This window comes from Rhinoraja longicauda, chromosome 23, assembly GCF_053455715.1.
Source record: "Rhinoraja longicauda isolate Sanriku21f chromosome 23, sRhiLon1.1, whole genome shotgun sequence".
Lineage (NCBI taxonomy): Eukaryota > Metazoa > Chordata > Chondrichthyes > Rajiformes > Arhynchobatidae > Rhinoraja > Rhinoraja longicauda.
The window spans coordinates 22,590,647-22,616,348 of record NC_135975.1 but is presented as its reverse complement, the minus strand read 5'-3'; the positions used below and the strand labels follow the sequence as shown (position 1 = coordinate 22,616,348).

The window sequence follows — 25,702 nt, the reverse complement described above, 5'->3', positions numbered from 1 at the left end:
AAAAGCCATTATGAGATTGAGAAACAAGAATGAAGCTGTTAAGAGACATCAGCCAAACCTTAGCCTTACCAAAAGCAACTGTTTGGAACATCACTAAGAGGAAAGCGAGCACTGGAGAGCTTACTAATCGCAAAGGGACTGGCAGGCCAAGGAAGACCTCCACCGCTGATGACAGAAGAATTCTCCATAAGAACATTACAAGCTTCTGCTCCCTTCTAAGTGCTTCTCCATTTGCCTTTGACATATCATCATCCCTTCAATAACACTGTGTCAAAATCTCCCAGTTTAATAAACCTGCAGACTTCAAGGCTCCCTATCAGCCTCAAGGGATGTAACTGTTAAACTTCACAGCAGATCCTTGTATCCATGAGTGAATAAATTAAGAATCATCCCTTGGGTACACAAAACCTTTTCCAAATGGCACTGTTAGCTCAGAATTTCGTAAAATAGCTTAAATTGCACATGAATTTTTTTTATTCCATCTCTTAAAATTCTGTAAAGGGAAGTCAATGCAAAGGTATATTAATTATCAACAATATTCTCTCATAGCTTTTCAAATGGCAGGTTCGTAAAACTGAATAAATTAACAAATGACAATTGTGCTGCTATTCGAAAAATACTTTAAAAAGTATCCCACCTTTGGAGTTTAGTAAAATTACTTAATTTCATCAAACCTTGTTTCATTAATGTATCTTTTCATTGCTTTGAACACCACAAGCATCAATATCAGATTAGGAATGTTATTGCCAGGATTATTGACCAAATGTGGATTAAATATCAGATAGAATATCTTCTTCTTGCGTTTGAGGCAGCAGAATATCTTCAAAAGACACAAATCATATCTTCTGAGTTAATACTAATTCAGATTAGCAAAGGAGATTTCATCAGATTATGAGCGATTTTGTCTGATTCAGAAGACACACGTTCATTGTGTTGATTAATGTCACCACTGTATCATTTTTCTGGTATTAGCATTGAGCACTCACACTGGAGAGCCCAGGTCAGCCAAAAGGCTCCAGGTAATTTTCCAAACATCAAAGTACTCCCACTACTTCATCAGTACACGTCTACGCCAGCCATTATGGCTTTTCGCACAAACTTTCAGAATCCTGAATATTTTTTTACTCTGGAGCCTCATCACAAGGAAATGCAGATGTTAAATTCCCAATACTCATTTTCGAAGATATTTTAGATAGGGTTGCACAAGTGAAAGGAAAGTAGACAAAAACTTTGTACCATCTGATTAGCATATATTTCTTTCATATATTTTCAATAAAAGCCTTCCTAAATATCTTTAAATAACTACTGCGTCAAAGATAAAATTAGACATCAGATATTAGTAAGCCAAGTGCCAGCCTGTCTTTGAGTAAATTTCCACCTCAGTCAAATATGGAGATTCAAATCTCTCTTCAGACAAGTGATGGAAAGATACTAAAAGGGAATGCCGCATTATCAGAAACGTCATGTTTTCATTTAGTCCCAGGTTTGGACAACTAATAGATACCTTTGTGGATTGTTCCGACAGCTTACGCAAGATTCTTTTTCGTCAAAATTAAAATAACCGTAAAACATTTATAGTTTGGTGTGTACATTAATTTTCTAGCCAAAACTGGCTGCAATGGCTCTCAATATGGAAATGACAGCTTCTCACAAAATATACATTTCATACCAACTTATGGCCAATTTGTAACAAGATCTATTTGACCCCACAGATGAGCACCACACCTTAATAACACACACAGTTTCTGATTTTATTACTTCCGGCTCTCTGCCCCCTAAAGCCTCCAACCGTATCATTCCTCAGCCCCGCACATCCCGATTTTATCTTCTCCCCAAAATCCACAAACAGAACTGTCCTGGCAGACCCATTGTTTCTGCTTGTTCATGTCCCACCAAATTAATTTCCACATACCTCAACTCCGTCCTATCCCCCCAGTCCAATCCCTCCCTACCTATGTCCAAGACACCTCGCACACTCTTCGTCTCTTCAACGACTTCTGTTTTCCAGGCCCCCACTCCCTCATCTTTACTATGGATGTCCAGTCACTCCATCCCCCACCAGGAAGGTCTTAAAGCCCTCCATTACTTCCTTGACCGCAGAACCAGCTAATTTCCGTCTAGCAATACTCTCCTCCGCCTAGCAGAGCTGGTCCTTACCCTCAACAACTTCTCCTTAGACTACTCCCACTTCCTCCAAATCCAAGGCATAGCTCTGGGCACTCACATGGCCCCTAGCTGTGCCTGCCTCTTTGTAGGTTACGTCGAACAATCACTGTTCCAGGCTAACACTGGCTCTATCCTCGAACTCTACCCCTGCTACATTGATGACTGCATCGGTGCTATCTTCTGCACCCATGCAGAACTCACTGACTTCATCAACTTCACGACTAATTTCCATCTTGCACTCAAATTCACTTGGACCATCTCCGACTTCTCCCTACCGTTTCTGGATCTCACCGTCTCCATCACAGGAGACAGACTATTGACCAACATCTACTACAAACCTACTGACTCCCATAGCTATATAGACTACACTTCTTCCCACCCTGCTTCCTGTAAAGACTCTATCCCCTACTCCCAATTCCACCGTCTACGCCGCATCTGCGCCCAGAATGAGGTTTTCCATACCAGATCATCGGAGATGTCCTCATTCTTTAGGAAACAGAGGTTCCCCTCTTCCATTATAGCTGAGGCTCTCACTGGGGTCTCCTCAATATCCCGCAGCTCCGCTCTTGCTACCCCTCCCCCCCATTCACAACAAGGATAGAGCCCCCCTTGTCCTCAAACCCCTTCAGCCGTCGCATACAGCATATAATCCTACAACACTTTTGCCACCTCCAACGGGATTCCACTACTGGCCACATCTTCCCATCTCCACCCCTTTCTGCTTGCCACAGAGACCATTCCCTCCGCAACTCCCTGGTCAACTCGTCCCTTCTGATCCAAACCACCCCCTCCCCAGGTACCTTCCCCTGCAACCGCCTCGACTCCATCCAAGGACCCCGACAGTCTTTTCAGGCGAGGCAGAGGTTCACTTGCATCTCCTCCAACCTCATCTACTATATCAGCTGTTCCAGGTGTCAACTTCTGTAAATCGACGAGACCAGGCGCAGGCTCGGCGATCGTTTCGCTGAACACCTCCGTTCAGTCTCCTTAACCTACCTGATCTCCCGGTTGCTCAGCACTTTAACTCCCCGCCCATTCCCAATCTGACCTTTCTGTCCTGGGCCTCCTCCATTGTCAGAGTGAGGCCCAGCGCAAATTGGAGCAACAGCACCTCATATTTTGCATGCATAGCTTACACCCCAGCGATATGAACATTGACTTCTCTAATTTCAAATAGCCCTTGCTTTCCCTCTCTCTCCATCCCCTCCCCCTTCTCAGTTCTCCCTCCAGTTTTACAGTCTCTGCTACATTCTATCTCTGTCCCGCCCACTCCCCTGACATCAGTCTGAAGAAGGATCTCAACCCGAAACATCATCCATTCCTTCTCTCTGGAGATGCTGGCTATCCCGCTGAGTTACTCCAGCATTTTGTATCTACCTTCGTAATAAAGAGCGATGTTAGAAGGATGAAGGTGTGCATCCTCTACAATGTGCACATCAGATTACACTTCATTGCCTGTGCTCGTTTGTGTCATTACTCATTTTACCTCCATTGTCCTTCCTCCACGGATTTTGATAGCTATTTATATTTTATTATCAACATCCATCACTCAAAACATCAACATCCCTCATTATATGCTGAGTGAACAAAAGCATACCCAGCCTTAAATTCAAGTTTTCATCAGAACTTGCAAATGGAACCAAGAAACTTGTTGCTAACTCTTGTTTTGTTCGTTTGTGTTGTTCAAGTGTGCTTATCCTGCTCATTTGGTCATATACTCCCAAATGAAACTCTATTTTCTGGCCTTCTACACCCGATTTGCTAATAATTAAAATCTTCCATCAAACACTCATCTGTAAATAAATGTTCCACTCTGCAATCTTAGATACAAGAACCCAACAACATTACCAGAAAAAAGGCAAATATAACTTTGGTTTTCTCAGAAGAGCAATACGAAAGAAAAGCAAACAATAATGAAATCAGCTGAATAATTATTTCCCTCATCTACTACAATATGGAATGTTAGTCGTTTATCGCGAGAACTTTCATCAACTACTATGCTTTCTTTCATGACAATACCCAACCTGATGCAGACTTTGTGGTTTAGGCACTGATCATTCAGCATTTGATGATCAGCCAAATTCTGATTAAAAACAGATGGAGAGTCAACTTCTGCTGATGTTTCTTTCTCAACACCCTGGTCAATGTATATTTTATTCTGGAACATTTGAGCAAACTACAAATGGATGGAAATAGTCACACACAGGGAAGAAATCACCAAGAATGATTAAGAAATGTACTTACACATATCATCATATTTGTTTTCAATATGTTTCTCCTTCCAGTTTGTCCTTAGAGAGAACACTGAATGCTTCTACTTTTTAAAATGTCTACTTGGGATATATTCAATGATCAGGATTCAGTCATGGGAGCGATGAAGCAGTCGGAAACACAATGTGGTTTTCATTCCAAGTCTATCATCAAAATTTACAGATTTGTTTAGCCAGCCAGCACAATGAATTTTTGCTTCTTTGATTAATGATGTTAGCATGATCATCACTCAAAAAAAGATTCAAACTTGGTGTGCAATCATGATAGTATCTGGTCATAAACAAGCAGGGACATTTATATCCATTACCCACACAGTTTTGCAACATTAATCCACTTTGTAGAACAACTCCCAGTCCATTAGGGTGACCCTGAGCATCCAGGTGCCAATCATATTAATTCTCCATTCAACTCCCATTCTGACCAACGTCACTGTTCCAATGAAGCTTAACACAAGCTCAAAGGCGACGACTCATAGTCCTGCCTAGTCCATTGTTGTGTCGCGTAGAATTTCCAATAAATTCCAGCCATGTATTTCACATTTACAGCATTCAATATATTTTTCCTCTCCCTTTTGGTATTCAGATTTAATTCGTCTCACGCCTTCTCATGTTTACCATCTTCTTTCAGGAAGAACACCATCACTGCATGTGGCGTCCAACCCCTCCTTATCAATTTATTAAAGATCATCTTTATTCTATTCTCTCTGCCTCTTGAAATTGTTTATTTCTAAATGTTCCTTGTTCTGATGAAAGTTAATTGAACTAAAACATTAGCTCTCTTCCTCTCTCTGCAAATGTCTACTGAACATTTCTAGCATTTTCATAAGGTCATGTGATAGGAGCAAAATGAGGCATTCGACCCATCAAGGCCGGTTCAATCATGGCTGATTCATCTCTCTCCTAACCCCATTCTTCTGCCTTCTCCCCATAACCCCTAACACCCATGCTAATCAAGAAACTATCTATTGCTGCCTTTAAAATAACCATTTTAGATTTTTACATTTATAGACTACTGAATCAAATTCAATGTAAATGGTCCCTAGTCCTTTAACTAGTCCCTCGCCACTGGTAATTCACTCTAGTACATGAAAGTAATGCAAGTTGGCTCTTGTTATTATCAAGTCTGCACTGATATTTTGAGACCACCTTTGCTTCACACTACCTTAACCGTTATGGAGAAAGTTACTGACTTATCGCTGTTGGATATAAATCATCTTTCACAAGATTATTGCAAGAAAAACTGAAACAGCCACATATTTGAATCTATTTTACAAAATGATCACAACAGTGTTCCGGAAAAGATATAGATTAGCGATTATTACAAGAATCGTTTTGGTAGCTGTCACCAGTTCATGGTAGCATGTGCTCATATAAATTTAGGAATGTCAAGTTTCTGCATCCAACATGAAACACAGAACTTGATGAAAGGCTCCCACCAGAAACTACATCAGGACACTCCACTCTGGACCACAAGAGCATAAGCGTGCTATGCTTGAAAATCTACTGCAGATCCATTGCTGGTTAGATCTGGAGCAGGATCTGTGAGCCCATGCACTTCAATGCATATTATACAGCTGCGAGAGGAAAAAGGCAAGCAGTAAAAAGTCCTTTAAAATAAAATCGGCATATTTATTACCAACTTTTCTCCGATCGAAGACGAGGGCACAGGACTCAAAGCAAACACAATTGTGCAGCAAACAATGTAATTTAACTCAGTAAACATAATATTTAAGAGGGTCAATAAAACAAACCAGGGCAAAGGTAGGGGAATATTTTCAGAAGAATGCAGTGAAGGAAGAATAATTACACACAAATTATCTGCAAAAAAAAAATTAAACTCAACCTCCTACAGCAGTGCGGTCAACGAGCGTAATCATCAGACCCAATCATCACGCAGACTAGATAAGGCACTGAAAATTCTCAACCTTTAATTATTTGTGCTTCTTGCAAAATATGATTATCTTTTAAAATAAGAGATCTTTGATACTTTATCTTTTGTAAAATGCACACCAACATGGTAATGATTTCATTTTTAAATAGGGCAAATCTGACGCTGCCCAGAGATTCCTGTCTTTGGCTGCCTTTCGTTCACATGTCCCTACCAGCACGGTTGGAACTAGGCACAAGCACCAGCATAAAGGTACGACACAGCACAAGGTCTCCTGAAATACATAGGCAGTTACATGAACAGGCAGCTTTGATAATCATTGAGGTCCCACAACTGGTCATCGAGTGTTCATGCTGCCATATGTTGTGAACGTTTCCATGTCTTTGACGTTCACAAACATTTGTTATATCACTCAGGATCCATTAAGAAAAACAAAACCATTAATAATTAAATATAATACGCATGAAAATATTTTACATTAATAAAAAAGCTCTACTTACCTGTCCTACTGCCAATTTTCTCACTTCCTGAACCCATAGCAGACTCAATGGATAAATTTGCTGAACTACGAAATCAGTAGAGTTGGCATTGCATTACTGGTTCTTTAAAGAGTCTGCTGGCACGTGTGCCCTGGGCCCAGTCCTCTGCTCTGCAGAACACTGCCTTCAGCCTCTGCACATCAACAGCCAGGCAGATGTAGACAGATCTGCCCTGATAGTTGTTGAATGTTTCTGAACGTTATCGACATTATGGAAAACGAAACTTGCTCCAGCTTTGCTAATTGTCAAACTAGTCATGTCTTTACTGTCTGTCAAGGATTTATCAGCAGCTTCATCAAAGAGTTTGTGTCTCCCCCTCTCATGACCAGATTAAGGCATACAAGATCCTGTCACTGCGCAGAGCCTTGCCAACAGAGCCCAGGAACGTCTCAGACAGCTTTGCCATTGTGAATCAGACAAATAATGGACAACTGATATCTTTCTGTAAAATGTGGACACTGACATGCTTAACGAAATCAGAGTCATTCTATTTGTAATCTAAACCTACTTGTGATCATCCTCCCCCCTATTTATTCAACATACCAGTAAAACAAATTATTTGTTCTGTAGAAGCCCAGAATATTGAAGTCTCACAACTGAACTTCTGCCAATTGGTACTTTGCAGATCTATAAATGATACTTAACTCAATATATTAAAAGTACCAATCATATCTCAAATCATAATACAGATCATTTAAAAAATATATTAGCGATTTGTAAACTCTGTCAAAATATCTCAGGATGCCTCAAAGCATTACCAAATTTGACACATTAGGAGATGTAGATAGGCTTAAGTAGTTCCCAAAAGGAAAAAGACAGAATGATTGAGGAGAAGTTCAGAGTTTAATCCCTTGGCAGCGGAAGTCATAAGCACCTATGGGCAGTGATTAAATGCAGAGATAACAAGAAGGCTATAACTGGAAGGTTAATCTGAACGTTGTAGAGAGGGTTGTGCTTCGGCTGAGATTTGAACACAAGGGAGAACATTTTTAGATTGGGGCATTGCATAACTAGAACTCAGTATAAGTCAGGAAATAGTGAGGGGCTGAGCAAATGACTTCCAGTAAATATTTGGTGGCTGACTTGTAGAAATGTATGGAGGGAGCACAGCTTGATGGTAATATACTTTAATTGGTACCCTGTAAGTAACAAAGGAGGCATGGACGAGACTTTCTGATGCCAGATCCAAATAAACGGAGACAGGAATGAAAACAGGCCACATTATAAAACCGACATCGCAAATGTGAGCTGAAGGTCATCTCTGAGTCAAACATGACAACATGGCCAAGAACGGCATGTTTAAGTTTCACAATGTTACCATAAAGTCAGTGGCCAAGGAATGGAGCAAAATACAACAGTCATCTTCCTCGTTTATATTTGGAGGAAATTTCTGTTGCACGGCCAACATTTGGACACTTTAAGACAATAAGTTGCAAGGTAATGTCAATATTTGGGTGGAAACCAACCATGCATTTGGACATTGCTTCTTTGCAGCTGCCAGTAAATGAGGAATAAGAGGGAGCTAATGTTAAATTTACCAGGGGTAGCTATGCAGACATAGAAATAGAAACCCATGCAAGTGACGCTCCAGCTATGAGTGGACAAACAACGAAGCATCATATCCAGTTAAGCAATAGTGGAGATGTGTTGATAAAGAATGGCAAGATCAAATATACTACTTCAGAATTGATATTTATTGATAACAAAAATAGACAGACACAAAATGTTGGAGTAACTCAGCGGGCCAAGCAGCATCTCTGGAGAGAAGGAATGGGTGACGTTTCGAGTCGAGACCCTTCTTCAGACTATATTTATAACAAAATGCTGGAGTAACTCAGCAGGTCAGGCAGCATCTCGGGAGGGAAGGAATGGGTGACGTTTCGGGTCGAGACCCTTCTTCAGTCTGAAGAAGGGTCTCGACCCGAAACGTCACCCATTCCTTCTCTCCCGAGATGCTGCCTGACCTGCTGAGTTACTCCAGCATTTTGTGAATAAATACCTTCGATTTGTACCAGCATCTGCAGTTATTTTCTTATACTTATATATATATATATATATATATATATATATATATTTATAACAATCTATCCAAGTATTGATAACAAAGTCATTTGCTTCTGTGAATTTACAAAGGCTCAACAACTCACTTCACAATAAATGCCATCATTCATTGACAGCCATGTGCTGTGGGAAATGGCATTCACTGCATTGGGAGGAGGTGTCTGTGTCCACTCGTAAACCACCACCCGGACTCAACTATCCCAGCTATTCCAAGCATCCAACAGTAAATTGTAGGAACCAACGCCATGTTATGCAAATATCATGCAGAGTGCTTTCTCCCGTTAATTAAATCTGTCCAATCTGTCGTCTCACGGAGGAACACTTTTGACTGAGAAGTTACACAGTTCAAATGACGGACGTCCAACCAAAACACCAAGCTAAACTTTAACCGAGACCGCGATGTTGGCTCCCTGCTAATAAGGCAGGTTCGTTGCCTTCTCGATCAAAGAGCGCGATTCGCCAGGCAGTCGAGCAACAAGGTTGCTGGAGATTTGAAGTGAGCAGCAGGAAACAACTCCAGTGAACCCAGAGGGATCGCCAAATGTCAACGACCGCTTCATCTGGCTACAATGTGTTCCATCCCTCCTCGTTGTAACACAAATGAAATGCTGAACCCCGCCGCCAGGAGAATTTGCCTCCGAGTGCTGTGCTTTGTCCTGTTCCCTCTCATCCCAAATGCAAAGTCGCCTCTCAAAACCCAAAAGCCGAGCCTCACATCCGCCGCGATGCTGAAAGTGAACCCGAGCCGCCTGCAAGCGCAAGGTCTTTCTTGCTGATGTGTTGTATTTTCGGCGATGCTCCGGTGTCACCGCCAGCCACTGTCCTCCCGAAGCTTGCATGTTGTCTACTACTATTCCACAGCCTGGTCCTGGAGCCCATCCCCCATCCAAGTATTTCTAATTTCTCCCCCCCCCCCCCCCCCCCGAGCCAGTGTGCTTTACCTATTGCAGAATCACAACGCCACACATGTTTCAAATGCATTCATCGTTCACCTATTTCAAGAGAAACTGTATTTGCTCAATTGTATGCAAGTAATCCACACGACTAAGGCAACAACTCGCACATAAAAGGATGCTCCAACTTTACTTGGATGTGTTGCAGCTATTTGCGTCTCGACATATTGAGACTACTTCGGCACCTGTAAATGGATCATTGTTGGAGCATCGTTATCTTGCCCCAAGGTAACCACAGAATTCCAAAACTTTATGGGGAAATGCTCCTGGGGGTGAGAGTCGAGGAAGCAAACGTCGTCCAGTCAATCCCCAATTTGACGATTTAACCCATATAGAGTGAAACTGAACCAAAAAAAATAGACACAATACAGCGTATGAAATAAAAGGAGGCTCACTCTGCACATTTCTCTTGGGGGGAAAAATCAATTCTGGCAGGAAATGGATGCAATCATCTCACTTTACCTTTTGCAGTCCGAGCTGTAGGTGTATCTAATTGTTCCGCTTAAAACGCGGGATTGTAATAAAAATGCACATTTGTCATCGTACAGACAGATACAGCCGGCTGCACGGCTGTAGAAATCTCTGCAACTTACCTCAGCAGGCTGGAGAGTGGAATGGAACCCGATCCACTTCCCAATAATCCCTTTTTGCCACTTAGCAATTTTTCCACCACAGCTACATTCCCAATCCGAGCGGCTTCCAGAAGTTCCTGCTCTTTCCCCATAATACAAAAGAGGGGAGGGGGTAGAGGCTGGCGAAAAATAAATAGTACAAATTCCGATCGAGTGTGGAGCAGCATAAAGAGCCGAGCTCACAGCCCGCTCCACCGACAGAGGCGGCCGGCACCGGCTAACGGGGCCAACACACCGAAGCGTGAGACTGCTAGTGTCGGCACCCACTCTCCGCCTATCTATCACACCGGGCTGGGGGGGGGGTGGAGCCAGCGGGCCCCGATACGCCCCTTGCTCCCCACCCTCCCGAGCGAAGCGAAGCCTCGTCAATCACGTCAGGGCGTGAACTGACTGTGGTCTCGCCGAGCGGCCGTGAGCCGATGGCTGGGACCTTCTTCTCTCACGCACCCCACGAGGGGAGGAAGAGGGAGTTGTGTGGGTCACTAGGCTGACACTCTGATCTGGGGTGTCCACGGCGTTTTGCTACAAACCATCATGGTCGCAAATCACTTAATTGCCGGCAGACCTCATTATTCCTGTTGCTTTTGTGAAAGCAGATATTTTTTTTAAAGGAATGAATGACCCAAATATAAGTTGGGGAGATATTTTATCGTTACGTGTTACATTAAATCCCATACAAATGGACGGGACAAGCAGCCAGCACCCAGGGACCGTGACTTTATCGGCAAGAGCCGAATAATCCCTGTATGGAAATGTATATGGCGCCCTTTCCCGATATCAGGATATCCCAAAGCAATTTATGAATAATGAAGGATTTTTGAATTGAGTCATTAGTGATATAATTTTCATAAATCATGAATTTCTACCGTTGATATTGTTGTTAATGACTTATTCCATCTGTTTATTAATGCTTCTTAATTTTGATTAACTCAATTTGCCGAGTGTAGAAATTAATACATTTAAGACAGGGAGCTCTAGCCAGGAGTGTGTAGTTCATTCAAGGGCTCCTCAGGCTGACCCCCCCCCCCCCCCCAGGGTCATTTCTGTAAACATCATTGCTACCCTGAGTGGAGTTAGTCACATGACACAATCCTTTCAGCCGTGCAACTACTTGGTTTGGGAACGGCTGTGCCCAAGACCACAAGAAGTTGTAGCAGCGAAATGCGTAGGAAGGAACTGCAGATGCTGGTTTACACCGAAGATAAGACACAAAATGCTGGAGTAACGCAGCAGAAAAGGCAGCATCTCTGGAGAGAAGGAATGGGTGAGGTATCGGGTCGAGACCCTTCAGACTTTGCATAGAATTGCCGATGCTGTCCAGTTCATCACACAGATCAGACTTTCACCGTTAATTCCGCTTACACTTCACACTGGCTCGGAAAGCAGCCATCAAAATCAAAGAAAAGTTAAATACCTTTATTGAACCCCCCCCCCCCCCCCCCCGACCTTCTTTCTCCCTGCTCCCATCTCGCAGAAGATACAGAAGTATGAAAGCGTGCACTACCAAACTCAGCAATAACGTCCTCTCTGTTATCAGGCATCTGAAGAAAGTACCCCAGTTTGCAGCAAACCACACCAGCATGTGGGTGGCTGAGAAAAATAATACCTGAGATCCTCATCCTTCTGTATGCACGTGAGATATGGACTACCTACAACAGGCATTTCAAAGCACTGGACAAATAGCACTAACAATATAATTGCAGTCTTCCAATTTCATACGGAGGATCAGCAAATGAATTTCAGTGTCTTTCCCAGCTTCAAGGCTCTAATTACATTCAGTCAAGTCTGATGAGTTGATCATGTTTTTGAAAATATCTTCCCACAGTAAATTCAACATGGAACTCTAGCTACAAAAGATCTCAAGGACCATTGTTTTTTTTCATGGCTGTACACACCTGCACCTGCACACCTGTAAAAAGTTACATGTCATTATTTAATTTTCCAGACAAATGATATGTATGTTTATTAATGATGCATGCCAGCACGTTTTTGTGTACTGATCAGGACAGAGGAAGCAATTCAAGGATGGTTCCAAAGCTTACTTGAAATAAGTAACTTGATCATTGGCTTGTTAAAATCCCTGGAAATCCAATGGAAATCCAAGAAGCTACAGCCAAGGAGGCAATGAGAATCTCAGGTCTTTTCACTAAGTCAAGTCAAGCAGAGTTTCTTGTCACGTGCACAAGTACAGCGAGGTACAGGTACAATGAGCATCTTGTTTCCAGCAGCATCAGAGACACACTGTAAATGTCTGCCTTCATTGAGATGGCTTCCAGGATATGGAAATGGTCCATGCTTTCCAGGGTTGCATGGTGAAAACATTATTGTCAGAAGGCAGTGTTCTACTGCAGAACCAGGCTTCAGGGGAATCTTTGTTGTGTCGATGTTAAATGCAAGTACTATTTTTCACATGATACAGTCAACAAATTGATAATGGTTTGGACAGGACCTCACAAAGTGCGCCCATACAAGTATCGCCTACAAACAGCATCTTGATGACTGAAGTTGGAGTGAACTCACGTTCTGGAGTGTACATGATAGAGGTCGAACAGTTTATCCTGTAGATTAGCTGCACACCAGCAGGTCCGCTGTGGGCATTTCTGTGGACAGTGGAATTTGAGGAGGCTGTTTCTTCATCCCTTGCAATTAGTGGAGTCCACAACTACAGTACAATGGCAGTAACTGCTCCCTGCATTTGTCTTGGAGTTGATGTGGAGTGATGGTCAAGCCCACCTGGACTCCAGATGGGTAGAATTCACACAGACATTTGGAGAGTTGCTCCAGCCATTGGGTGAAGATTATTGAGGAGAACCCCAGGGAAGACTTTCCCTATGGCAACCAACAAGGAAATCCCTCTGTATTTTTTCACAAAAACTGCACGCATAGGTAATCTCACCTACATTTTAAATGCATTCAGAATTCATGCAGTGGACCAAAGACCCCTGATGATGTAACAAATTTCCCTCCTAATATACAGAGTTCTCTGCTGATGATATAATACACCTACAGCATGTTCATGCATTTATATGTTTAGATGCTTAGTCTGTTTTCTTCTGGCCAATGCTGAACTCCAGGATATTGAAGATGAGATTCAGATTCAGTTTAGTGTATTGCCATGTACATCAGGGTGCAATGAAATTCATTGTTTACAGGAAGCTCACAGAATACATGGTAATGATAGATACAAAATGAATATAACAACAAATGCACAACAGTAGGATGGTGCAAAGATTGTAATGCAATCTAAAAAAGTGCAAATAAAATAATGTGCAATAGCAGAATAAACAAATGAGATCAAGTTAAGGGTACTTGGCAATACCTCTGGGAAGAGAGTAAGAAAGTGGTGATTGTTTCAGGGATCTGATAGCCATTTGAAAGAAGTTATTCTTAAGTCTGGACGTTTGGGCTTTCAAGCTGCTGTATCTTCTCCTAGAAGGTAGAAAAGAGTATGGGTGTGCCTCATGTAGAAGGTATCTTAACAATATGTAACAGGTATGTAGGTTAATTGGCTGGGTAAATGTAAAATGTAAAAATTGTCCCTAGTGGGTGTAGGATAGTGTTAATGTACGGGGATCGCTGGGCGGCACGGACTTGGAGGGCCGAAAAGGCCTGTTTCCGGCTGTATATATATGATATGATATGATAATATATCCAGTCATTGTGATGCAACATAATGTGAAGATAGACTGGATGGATGGAAGAGGCGAGCTTGTGATAGAAGATTAAAAAATGGTAATTCTATTGATCGTCAGAAGGAGTTTGGCACATTGATTCATTTTGGAAATATTTTTTGCCTGATGCTCTTTTTGCAGAAATGTTGCTGACTACTTTTCCACCGAAGCCTGAATATTGTTTATCTTGATTTCCTGAGGAAATGTGAATGGAACTGGTTATTGTGGAATTTATCAGCAAACTCGTCAGATTGATTTAAAAATGGAAGGTGAAGCAATCACTGATTTCAAAGATACGATGCCAAGGAACTCTTGCAGTGATATCACTGGACTGAGGTCCAGTAAACATGATAATCTTCCTTTCTTCATTGATCACCATTGAATTCAGTTGTATTGAGGCAGTCTAGGTCCTATGTTGAAAGACTGGATCGACTAGGCTAGTATACACTGGAATTTAGAAGGATGAGAGGAGATCTTATCGAAACGTATAAGATTATTAAGGGGTTGGACACGTTAGAGGCAGGAAACATGTTCCCAATGTTGGGGGAGTCCAGAACAAGGGGCCACAGTTTAAGAATAAGGGGTAGGCCATTTAGAACTGAGATGAGGAAAACCTTTTTCAGTCAGAGAGTTGTAAATCTGTGGAATTCTCTGCCTCAGAAGGCAGTGGTGGCCAATTCTCTGAATGCAATCAAGATAGAGCTAAATAGAGCTCTTAAGGATAGCGGAGTCAGGGGGTATGGGGAGAGGGCAGGAATGGGGTACTGATTGACAATGATCAGCCATGATCACATTGAATGGCGGTGCTGGCTCAAAGGGCTGAATGGCCTCCTCCTGCACCTATTGTCTATTGTCAAACACTTGGTCATAAGCCGTCACTAACTTCATCTCTGAAATCCATCACATGTTCAACTTCAAAAGCTCTATTTGACTAGAGAATTAAACCGTTGTGTGCAACAGTGAGCTAATCCTCTTTTGGCAGCTGTTCAGCCAGAGATGAAAGACAAAGTCCACTCCCTGTGTTCATCTAAAAACTGGGTTTAATACATAGAATAATCTTTTGCTTAATTATCAATAAATGTAAGAGGTAAATTAAACAAGTTTGATAATCTGAAAGCACCATTTACCATGCCAGATTATGGCATGGCAGTAACAGAAACCTAGCTAAAATGGAACAGGAATAGTTTTGGATATTCCTGTGTCAGGAAAAAGAGGGAATGGAAACTTTAGTACTGATCAAGGAGTAGCTTGCAATGTGAGAATGTCCAAGAATGAACAATGTTACATATCAAGAGAAAAAAACAATTGCAGTGAAGTAAAATTACACAACTGGGACTATTCCACAGACCACTAATTGGTGGGAAGGATACTGAGGAGCAAATCTGCAAGAAAATTAACGAGATGTGCAAAAACCATATGGTAAAAATGAGGGGCTTCAGTGATTGAACTTGCAAAGCAATAATTTAAAGGGTAAAGGGGAAGAGCAAAAGTTTATTTTGTATGTTCAGCAGAACTTTCTTCTTCAATATGTGTCTAGCTCGTTCAGGAAGATAAATTTGCTGCAGTTTATTCTGGGAAATGTGCCATGCCAAGCAAAGGAAATATCAGTGGGGGAACATCTAAGACACAGCAGTCCTGATATGGGCAGGAATGGGCAGGACAGGATTCCAGCACCTGCAGTTTCCTATGACTACATTTTACTGCTACACTGAATCCCCTCAAGGCACGCCTATGTTGAACAAGTTATCCCATGAAGCATGTCCTCGAGAGATACTGCATGACCCAATGAGTTACTCCAGAAATCTGTGTTTTACGTAAGATTCTAGCATTTGCGTTCCTTGTGTCTGGAATCAAAGCTTGGTAGCCGAAGCTACAGTACAGGGACATTGCCACGAGGGAGAGGGTAGAGAAATTAAAGCCAAAGTTTCCAGTTCCCTGGATGACAAAAAGATAGAAAAATAGAATAACTTGACAATATAAATGAAAACAAAGTTGATTACAGGAAGTTCAGGGGAAAGGAATGGAAATAATAAGATATCGATAAAGTTTGAAGGAAGACTGGCAGAAAAATAAAAGTGAATCCAAAATCTTAACATAGGCATGTGAACTGGAAAAGGATCATGAGAGAAGAGATAGAATCAATTAGAGAAAAAAAAGGAAATTGGACTCATTGAGACAGCAGACATGGTTGAGATGCTAAATCTCAAGTAAGACTGGATGTTACAAGTAAGACTGGATTAGTAAGACTGGATGTTACAATCCCTAAGGTTTGCACTACAATTGACTGGTGTTGTTCTTGGGGGTGACCACTAGGTGATGTTGCTACCATTCAGACACATCTTCAGTTGTGTACCTCAACATCACTGGGTGTTTCTTACGACACCCTCAGTCGAGGCAGGCCCACCGCAGGGTGATCAGACCTGGGTGTGTGTCTTATGGTTAGCCTCTAGATGGTCACGTGGCAGCCCAGACAGCATCTCTTCTTTTCAGCCACAGCCAGTGACTGCTCCGTTCGGCGGCATTGGCAAGGTCTTGGAATCTTTACTGAGAAAGAAGGTAGTGCATCAAAAGATTTGATTAAGATTCTGCATGAGCTAAAAATTAATAGGGAGATGGTACTGGAAGGTTAGCCACATTTAATGTGGTAAATCACCAGGTTCAGAGGGGATGAACGTTAGGTTAACAGGGAAGGAAGTATTGAAATTGGAGAGTCCCTGAGCGTTGCAACTTCAGCGATCATGCTTCAGGGAATGGAAAATCGCAAATATAATATATTCTTTTCAACAAAGGCTCTAAGGTAATCTCAGCAGCTACTCATGTGTCAGTTTAAACGTGGCTGTGGGGAAGGTTCTGGAAATAATAACAGACAAAATTAGCAGTCACTTGGACAATAATGTATTGATTGAAGAATGCTAGAATGACGTTGTTATGTGCTGGTAACACCAAATTAGAAGGCACCATGAGCTGTGAGCAGAGCACAAATAGACTTCATGGAAATATAGATGTACCTATGGAATGGGCAGATAGGTGGCAGCTGACATTTTATTCTGAGAAGTGCAAAACATTATAACGTTTTGATGGGAAAAATGAGAAGAGGCAATATAAACAATTCTAATATGCGCACGATGACACAGAGAGTTTAGGGCTACAATTGTATGGGTTGCTGGAATTAGCAAGCCATGTTAAGAAAGCAGTTAAAAAAGGATGTGGAATCTGAGGTTTATAAATAGAGGCACCGAATACAAAGAGCAGCAAATACATGAAGAACCTTTATAAAATGCTGGTTCTGCCACGACTGGAGTGTTGTGGCCAGTTGTGTCTTTCAAACTTTAGGTCGGGCAGGAAGGCTGCAGAAAGGATGCAGAGAATGCAGTGATGTGGCTAGACTGGAGAAGCAAACTTGTTCTTGAAACAGGAGGTTGTGAGGGGGCCCTAGAAGAGGTATTTAAAATCATAACGAATAATGGACAATTAATGGAGGAAATTTGTTCCCAATGGTGGAAGAATTAAGAACAAGGAGAATAGCTGACTTGCAAAACAAGCTAAGTGACAGGGGGATAAATATTTTCAATCACCAAGTATTTGAGGATCTGGCTTGCACTGCAGGTGATACTGGAAGAACCACATTCAATTGAAGATAGACACAAAAAGCTGGAGTAACTCAGTGGGACAGGCAGCATCTCTGGAGAGGAGGAATGGGTGGCGTATCGGGTCAAGACCCTTCGACCCGAAACATCACCCATTCCTTCTCTCCAGAGATGCTGCCTGCCCCACTGAGTTACTCCAGCTTTTTGTGTCTATCTTCGGTTTAAACCAGCATCTGCAGTTCCTTCCTACACAACCACATTCAATTGTTGCATTCAAAAAGGAGATACATAATTACCTGAAAGAAACTAATTCTCAGGTCTATGAGGTGGGAGGCAAGGTGGAGGTGTGTTTAAAACGGAGTAGTACAAGCAAGGATACAATATGCTGGAGTAACTCTGCGGGTCAGGCAGTATCTCTGGAGAACATGGATAGGTGACGTTTCAGGCCAGGACACTTCTTCAGACCGATCCGGACCTGAAACATCACCTATCCGTGTTCTCCAGAGATGTTGCCTGACCCACGGAGTTACTCAAGCACTTTGTGTCCTTTTTTGTAAACAAATATCTGCAGTTCCTTGTTTCTACCATGGTACGAGCTAGATTGTTCTTACGTGTATTTAGAGAGACAGTACCAACTTAAAGGGCCAAATGGAGCATCGACCATTCTCTGATTCTGCAAGAGCCAATTATCGTCTGATTACAGTTAGTTAAAAATTGTTAATTTTGTAGGACAAATATTTGCCTTAGCTCTATTAAAGATCTTTCCATTCTATAAATATTTAACCAAAATATACCGATCAGTAATGATGTGGTGCTGAATAGCTGTGTAAGTTTCCATAGGCTTGACACCAACTGTCCACATTCTACAGCAAGCACTGTCTAGCACTGAGAGTGTCTTTTGATGATAGAGGCAGAAAATCTATCTTCATCGTATTTAATAAAAGAAAATCACTTCGAAGGCTGGAAAAAAAATGAATAAAACAGCATCCATACAAGGAGTGCAATCTGTCAGGAAGGCCACATGCAACGTAGAAATAAGTAGGTAGACACAAAATGCTGGAGTAACTCAGCTGGTCAGGCAGCATCTCAGGAGAGAAGGGATGGGTGATGTTTCGGGTCGAAACCCTTCTTCAGACTGAAGAAGGGTCTCGACCCTAAACGTCACCCATTCTCTCTTGAGATGCTGCCTGACCCACTGAGTTAATAGACAATAGACAATAGGTGCAGGAGTAGGCCATTCAGCCCTTTGAGCCAGCACCGCCATTCAATGTGATTATGGCTGATCATTCTCAATCAGTACCCCATTGGGAACATGTTTCCTGCCTCTAACGTGTCCAACCCCTTAATAATATTATATGTTTCGATAAGATCCCCTCTCATCCTTCTAAATTCCAGGGTATACAAGCCTAGTCGCTCCAGTCTTTACTCCAGCATTTTGTGTCTACCTTCGATTTAAACCAGCATCTGCAGTTTTTTTCCTACAGAAATAAGTAGGCTTTGGGAGTGGATGATAACCTCACTAATAGTCTAAAGTTTGGATGAGTTTCCTCAGTCTGGAATCCAAAATCTTATCATCTATATCTGAGAAAAGAAGAATGTACCAGGTGACCTCAGAGATGCTGCAGCTGGAGACAGGTCCGCCCATGGTTTTCGCTACTCACTGCCACAGGAGAAGTCATTGCCATGGTCCATCTGAACTGCTTCCTTCCGGTGGCCAAAAGACTGCACCCCAAATTCCATCCATCCAGAGGCACAGTTGGCATGCTTTTCCCCACGTGACAATTCCAGGGAAAATGGCCGGGCAGCATCTACCACAATTCAATCCCTTTATTGAACTCAATAAAGCTTTTGATTCCATTACTTACAAGGGAGTGTGGAACATTTCCTTCAAATTTGTTTGTCCAAAGAAATTGCGTCCTGTTTAGTTTAGCTGCGGAATGTCCTGCAAGCCATGACATTAACCCACAGACATGCAACACAACCAATCTGAGTAAGAACCTTGTCATATAAGATCATGTTATTGTTCCAACACTCTTCCCAATCCTTCCCCCTATAATATTGCACCTCATCCTCAAGAAATTTCCTGCAAGAATAGAGCTGATCTTCAGAACTACATGGAAACCTTTCAACTAACGGCATCTGTACTCCAAAACCAAGATCACCCAAACCTCAGTAGCCATGATTTGTACAGTAGATGGCACTTGCATTTGTTTATGTACAGAGGCCAAGTGCAAAGCCACTTTTAAGCCTATACACTGAACCAATCAGGGGGATGAATCTTGCACTCAACACACAACAGGAAGAAAGTCCCCTTCCAACCTGTCCTGTTGCATTACACCATAGTCAGTGAATAAAGGTTCCTGTTAAGACCATAGAAAATGTGGACCTCTTGATCTATCTTGGGAGCCATCTCTGAGTAAAGGTTGCTTTAGGTAAAGGATCTCAGACCTGGCACAGAACTCACGGTTTACAGTGATCTCAGCCCTACCATGTGCGTCTGAGACCTGGACAACCTAAAGCAGACATTTCATAACTTGGAGAAAATGCTACCATTGCTATCTCCACAACAAAGTCACTGGAAGGACAAACCAACCATATTTGTTGTCATCACCCAGGCCAACACCCCCAATATTGACATCCTGGACACAATTAGTTGACCACATTCGCATGTCCATCAGCAGCCTCTTGAATGTACAGTCTTCTGAGTGCTGTTGCACAAAGAAATTGCCAGGTAGACAGAAGAAAAAAATCAAGGAATCCACAAAACTTGTTTAAAGAAATGAAAACATTCTCATTGATTCCTGGGAATCTCTGGTCCATGATCACTCAAAGTGGAAAAGCAGCACTTAGAATGGTACGGAACACAACACCACACAAATCCTCCCCGCCTTGCCAATCTGCCTTTTTGGCAACCTCCTGCCCCATGTGTGGAACAGTCTGTGGTTCCACATAAACTTTATTCGCCACCTTAGAACCCACAAAACTGCATTGAAAGGAAATAATTCTCGATCCGAAAGGACTGCCTAAGAAGAAGAGCAAAGCTGTTCACTTATGCATGATAAAGAAAATGCTATCCGACTTGATAAACTCAACAGAGAAACATGTCACCTCAAACAGGTGGCATTATCTGTAGAAATTATTTATTATGGAGTAAAATATAATTCCCATAGTTTAAAAAAATAACCTTCAAATCCACTTGAGAGCAGATTCAATTTGCACATAAAGGACTGAATGTAAAGAAGAATAATGGTTAAAAAATGTACATTCATATTGCATATTCCTGTGCAAGAGAATGTAAGAGCGGCTAACTGCAAACACATACTTGAGTTACAAACTGAGTGATTGGAAATGTTAATGCTGTCGCCAGTGTAGTGCAAGCGAGAACCTTGACAGTTGTAGAGAGATTAGCAAAGAAAACATTAGTTTGTAGAGGGAAAAATGAAACAATCAATCATCACTGACCTGATAGAAGCAAATATTCACCCTCTCATTGATATTCTAAGGCTACAAAAATAACAAAATTCACTTTCTCGTATCCATTCCATGGAGATGAACTGCCACCATGTAGTTTTATTTTTCCAATTCTCTGTCTGATACTCTTAATAACACCAGCCTCGGAAGATTTTGGTAAAAGACTGAGGTAACTGTTTCGCTCATCAGATGAAAAACAGAGCATTTTCTTTATAAATACTTTTGTGATTGCTTTACGCATCACACGGGTTGGAAATGTTCCCACAGTTAACAGACCACCACTTTGGCCAAATGTTCATATTATTGTTTGTTTATCACTTCATCATGCTTCACAGGATGTGATACAGCAGTGATAAAGTGCCAAGTTCAAGTGGTGGCCTGTAAACTGTGGGGAACATTTCCTCCCTGTGTGATGTGCAAAACAATCACAAGAGTATTTATAAAGAATATGCTCAATTTTTCCTTTTGATCGGAGAAACAGGTGAATCCAAATTCACTTTAAAATTGGGAATTATTAATGGGCAAAGGCAAAACCTTGTTCTCACAGTTACATTTCTATTGCCTGGATGTGGCAGGGACAAATACTAACAATGACTATCACTTACTTTTGTGATTACCAGCCAAACTTTGTTTCGATTTAATGGTGATATTTCAATATTCATGCAATTGTTTTTTTCTAGAAGTATCCCTGTATTTAGTTTAGAGATAGAGCATGGAAATAGGGCTTTCAGTTCACCAAGTCCAAGCCAACCAGCAATCACCCCTTCACACGTTCATTGTTATCCCACTTTCTCATCCACTCCCTACATACTTGAGGCAATTTACAGAGGCCAATTAACCTATAAACATGCACCTTTGGGAATTGGGAGGAAACCAGAGACCCCAGAGGAAGCCCACACAGTCACAGGGAGAACGTGCAAACTCCACACAGACAGCACATGAGTTTGGGATGGAACACGAGTCTCTGTCGCTGTGAGGCTGCAACTCTACCAGCTGCACCACTGTGCTGCCCAATCTTTAATAACAACAGAAAAGACTGGAAATAATTCATTAATATTTCAGATCAATGCCCTTCCATCAGAACCAATGAAAGATAATCGACCTGATACAGTTGTCCGGTTCTGTCTCCTACCAGATGTTACATGAGCAGCAGAGTCTCTCCAACATCCATTTTTATTACAGACTTCCAACAACTATGCTTCACAATATTCTATTGGAAATAACCTACAATAAAGTTTTAAAAAATATTGATTTAGCAGATATATTGATAACATTTATGTTGGCAATGTTTAATAACAATTGGATGGGCTTTTCTTAGCATTAGAGATGAATGTAAGTTGATATTAACATAGAAACAGATGAAATTTTTGACATGCACACTTATTATTTTGTTCTACGAACTTGATAATTCTGATTTTTTAATTTAACATATCGATTTTAAAATGAAAATATATAAAAAAGATCTTGTTTTAAAAGTTTAGAATATCGTTGAACACACATCAGGGTATATTTGACTTTAATTTTATTCCTTTATCATTCAGCAGGTTTCTGACCATAAGTCAGTACTTATCCGTGACTCCACTGGTAGGCTTGGTAAATCAGGGTCTTAAAAATGGAAAAACTAATTATTGGATGGATTGAAACCTGGCAGCTTCTGGTGGAGGGAGACTAGTGAAGCGGGGGCAAAAATGAATTTCTTTTGGAGTGGATTAAATCAGCAAATGGGTAACTATGAAATTAAGCTCTGCAGCTATTTCTGGCATCTAACAATAGGGACATGTGGAGCCAAACATTGCCTTAAGCACTGTCCATATGTCCTGGTCTCTTTGTTGATGAAGTAATGCATTCTTGTAGCCAACTCTGTCAAAACCTTGATTTTTTCAGCAGACTCACAGCTTGAGTGAACCAAGACAGCATTTGCTACACTGAACTCCATCTGTATCACATCTTACCAGAGGATTCATACAGAATGATAACCTACTAATGTGCTTTATAATTAGTTTCACAGGAAGAGAGACAAAATATTTAGGAGCTATTAAACTAGAACAGAACAAAAAAAAAACATTTGATCCAAATTGCTGCAATGAAAACATCCATTATCTGAATAACTGCTAATTATAAAACCCGCAGGTGCTGTTTTCAGTAATGAATGCAGGACAATAAATTTAAGATTAATGTTGTCTAAGGGCCATTAGTTATATAATCAGCAACAAAATACATTTACAGAGGTCATCAGGTATGCTTCAATTTTCCTCAACAGAAGCTGGTATGGATCTGATCCCATTGCTCACTGTAATTTGTAGAAGTCAGTAATGTTTATCTACTTACATTTGCCATAAATAATTTCATATAGAAATATATTGGACACAATTTAAACTTGGATTAGATTAGCAAAGAATTGACAGATTAGACCCTGGAGGCTTTTGGAAGGCTGGAAAGCAGCAGCCAAACATTGGAACTAGAGCTTCTGTGTTGTTGTTGAATATGATTGTGCTTTACTGTCGTGTGAGGATTTATGCTTGGGTTATTCAGTCATGGATCCAAATAATAATTTCAGCCTTATGATGGCCATGTATTCATTATCTCAAGTTTATCAATGAATGCAGGGAACATGTATCATACAGTGAAAGAAGCATCTTGCTCTCAGTGAATATTAGCATGCATAGTATATCTGTGGCCTAACATGGTCTATACTTTCATGAGGTGAAATCCTTTCTTTGTAAAGGTACAGTGGAATTAGTGTGTGCAACAAACCTTTCATTTGTCATGTCCAAGATACTCAAGAAGTAAAGTACAATTCTGATGAAGGGTCTTTGACCCAAACTGTTAACTCGGTTTCTCTTTCCCCGGATGCTGCTTGACCTGCTGAATGTTAGCAGCATTTTCTGTTTTTATTTTGTATTGGAGGTATAATTTCCTCAACTACTGTTGGATACTCTCTCCTTTCCATTGAGGAGTTGATAAAATAGCTATCTCTGGAAACCTGTGATACGGTCACTGGCCAAAAAAGTTAGCTGTCTCAAACCAAACTTACAGAAGGCTATTGGAAAGAAAGTTATGTCCAGTTTTAGTGAACATTTATATTGTGAGTTAAGCTCCAATTTTAGGTAGGATGTTTGTTCATTTATTTAAGAAGGGCAGTAGAGATAAGCCAGGGAATTATAGGCCAGTGAGCCTCACATCAGTGGTAGGGAAGCTATTGGAGAGGATTCTTCAGGATAGGATTTAGTCCCATTTGGAAGAGAATGGATTAATTAGGGACAGTCAGCATGGCTTTGTATATGGCAGGTCATGTCTTACTAACTTGATTGAGTTTTTTGAGGAGGTGATGAAGATGATCAATGAGGGAAGGGCAGTGGATATTGTCTATATGGATTGTGGTAAGATATTTGATTAGGTTCCTCCATGGTAGGCTGATCCAGAAGATTAAGATGCATGGAATTAACAGTGACTTGGTCGTATGGATTCAGAACTGGCGTACTGATAAAGGACATAGGGTTGTTGTAGAAAGACAATATTTTGGCTGGAGATCTTTGACCAGTAGAGTTCCACAGAGATCTGTGCTGGGACTTCTGCTGCTTGTGATACATATTAATGACTTAGACGTAAACATAGACGGATTAATTAGTAAATTTACAGATGACAAAAATAGATTGCTGGGGTCGTGGACTGTAAGCAAGGCTGTCAAAGTATAGAGTGGGATATAGCTCCGGAAATGGGTGGAGAAATGGCAGACGGAGTTGCCATTTGTGAGGTGTCGCACTTTGTGAGTTCAGTTGTAAAGGGAAAATATACAATTAATAGCATGACTTTATAAAGCATTTAAGTACAGAGGGATCTTGGGGTCGAAGTACATAACTCCCTGAAAGTGGCAACACAAGTTCATAGGGTGGTAAAGCAGGCACATGTGTGCTTGCTTTCATAGGTCAGGGCATTGACTATAAAAGTCAGGAAATAATGATGCAGTTTTATAGGACTTGGGTTAAACTGCATTTGGAATATTGCATGCATTTCTGGTTGCCCCATCACAGGAATATGTGGAGGCTTTGGAAAGGGAGCAGAGGAGGTTACCAGCATGATCCCTGGATTATGGGGTATGAGCTACAGGGAGAGGTTGGACAGACTTGAATTGTTTTCTCTGGAACACCAGAGGTTATGGGGAGACCTGATCGAAGTATACAACATTATGAGAAGTATCGATAGGGTAGACAATCAGAACCTTTTTCCCAGAATGGGAAAATCAAATACTAGAGGGCATAGCTTTAAGGTAAGAGGGGCAAAGTTTAAAGGAGATGTGCAGAGAAAGTTTTTATTACACAGAGGGTGGTGAATGCCTGGAACATGGTACCAGGGATGGTGGTTGAGGTAGATATGATAGTGGCATTTAATAAACTTTTGGGTAGGCTTATGGATATGCAGGGATATTCGGCACAGGCATTGGGGGCCTGTGTTTTACTGTTCAAT

The 25,702-nt window shown here is 41.4% G+C and overlaps 1 protein-coding gene across 6 annotated transcripts in view; it reads right to left on the bottom strand.

Moving 5' to 3' along the window:
• anks1b (ankyrin repeat and sterile alpha motif domain containing 1B) overlaps positions 1-10,767 on the bottom strand; it is a 647,894-nt gene extending 637,127 nt beyond the window's left edge. For 2 of the 6 annotated variants that reach the window (XR_013548787.1, XM_078419858.1), the window contains exon 1: positions 10,471-10,767. Coding sequence is in view for 5 of the 6 variants with exons in the window: in XM_078419858.1 (XP_078275984.1) it covers positions 10,471-10,676 (206 nt within the window). In the remaining variant the exon portion in view is untranslated. The remainder of the gene's footprint in view (positions 1-10,470) is intronic. The other 4 variants (XM_078419861.1, XM_078419857.1, XM_078419856.1 and 1 more) reach the window with 3 other exon arrangements.
• Between the last annotated feature and the right edge of the window lie 14,935 nt (positions 10,768-25,702).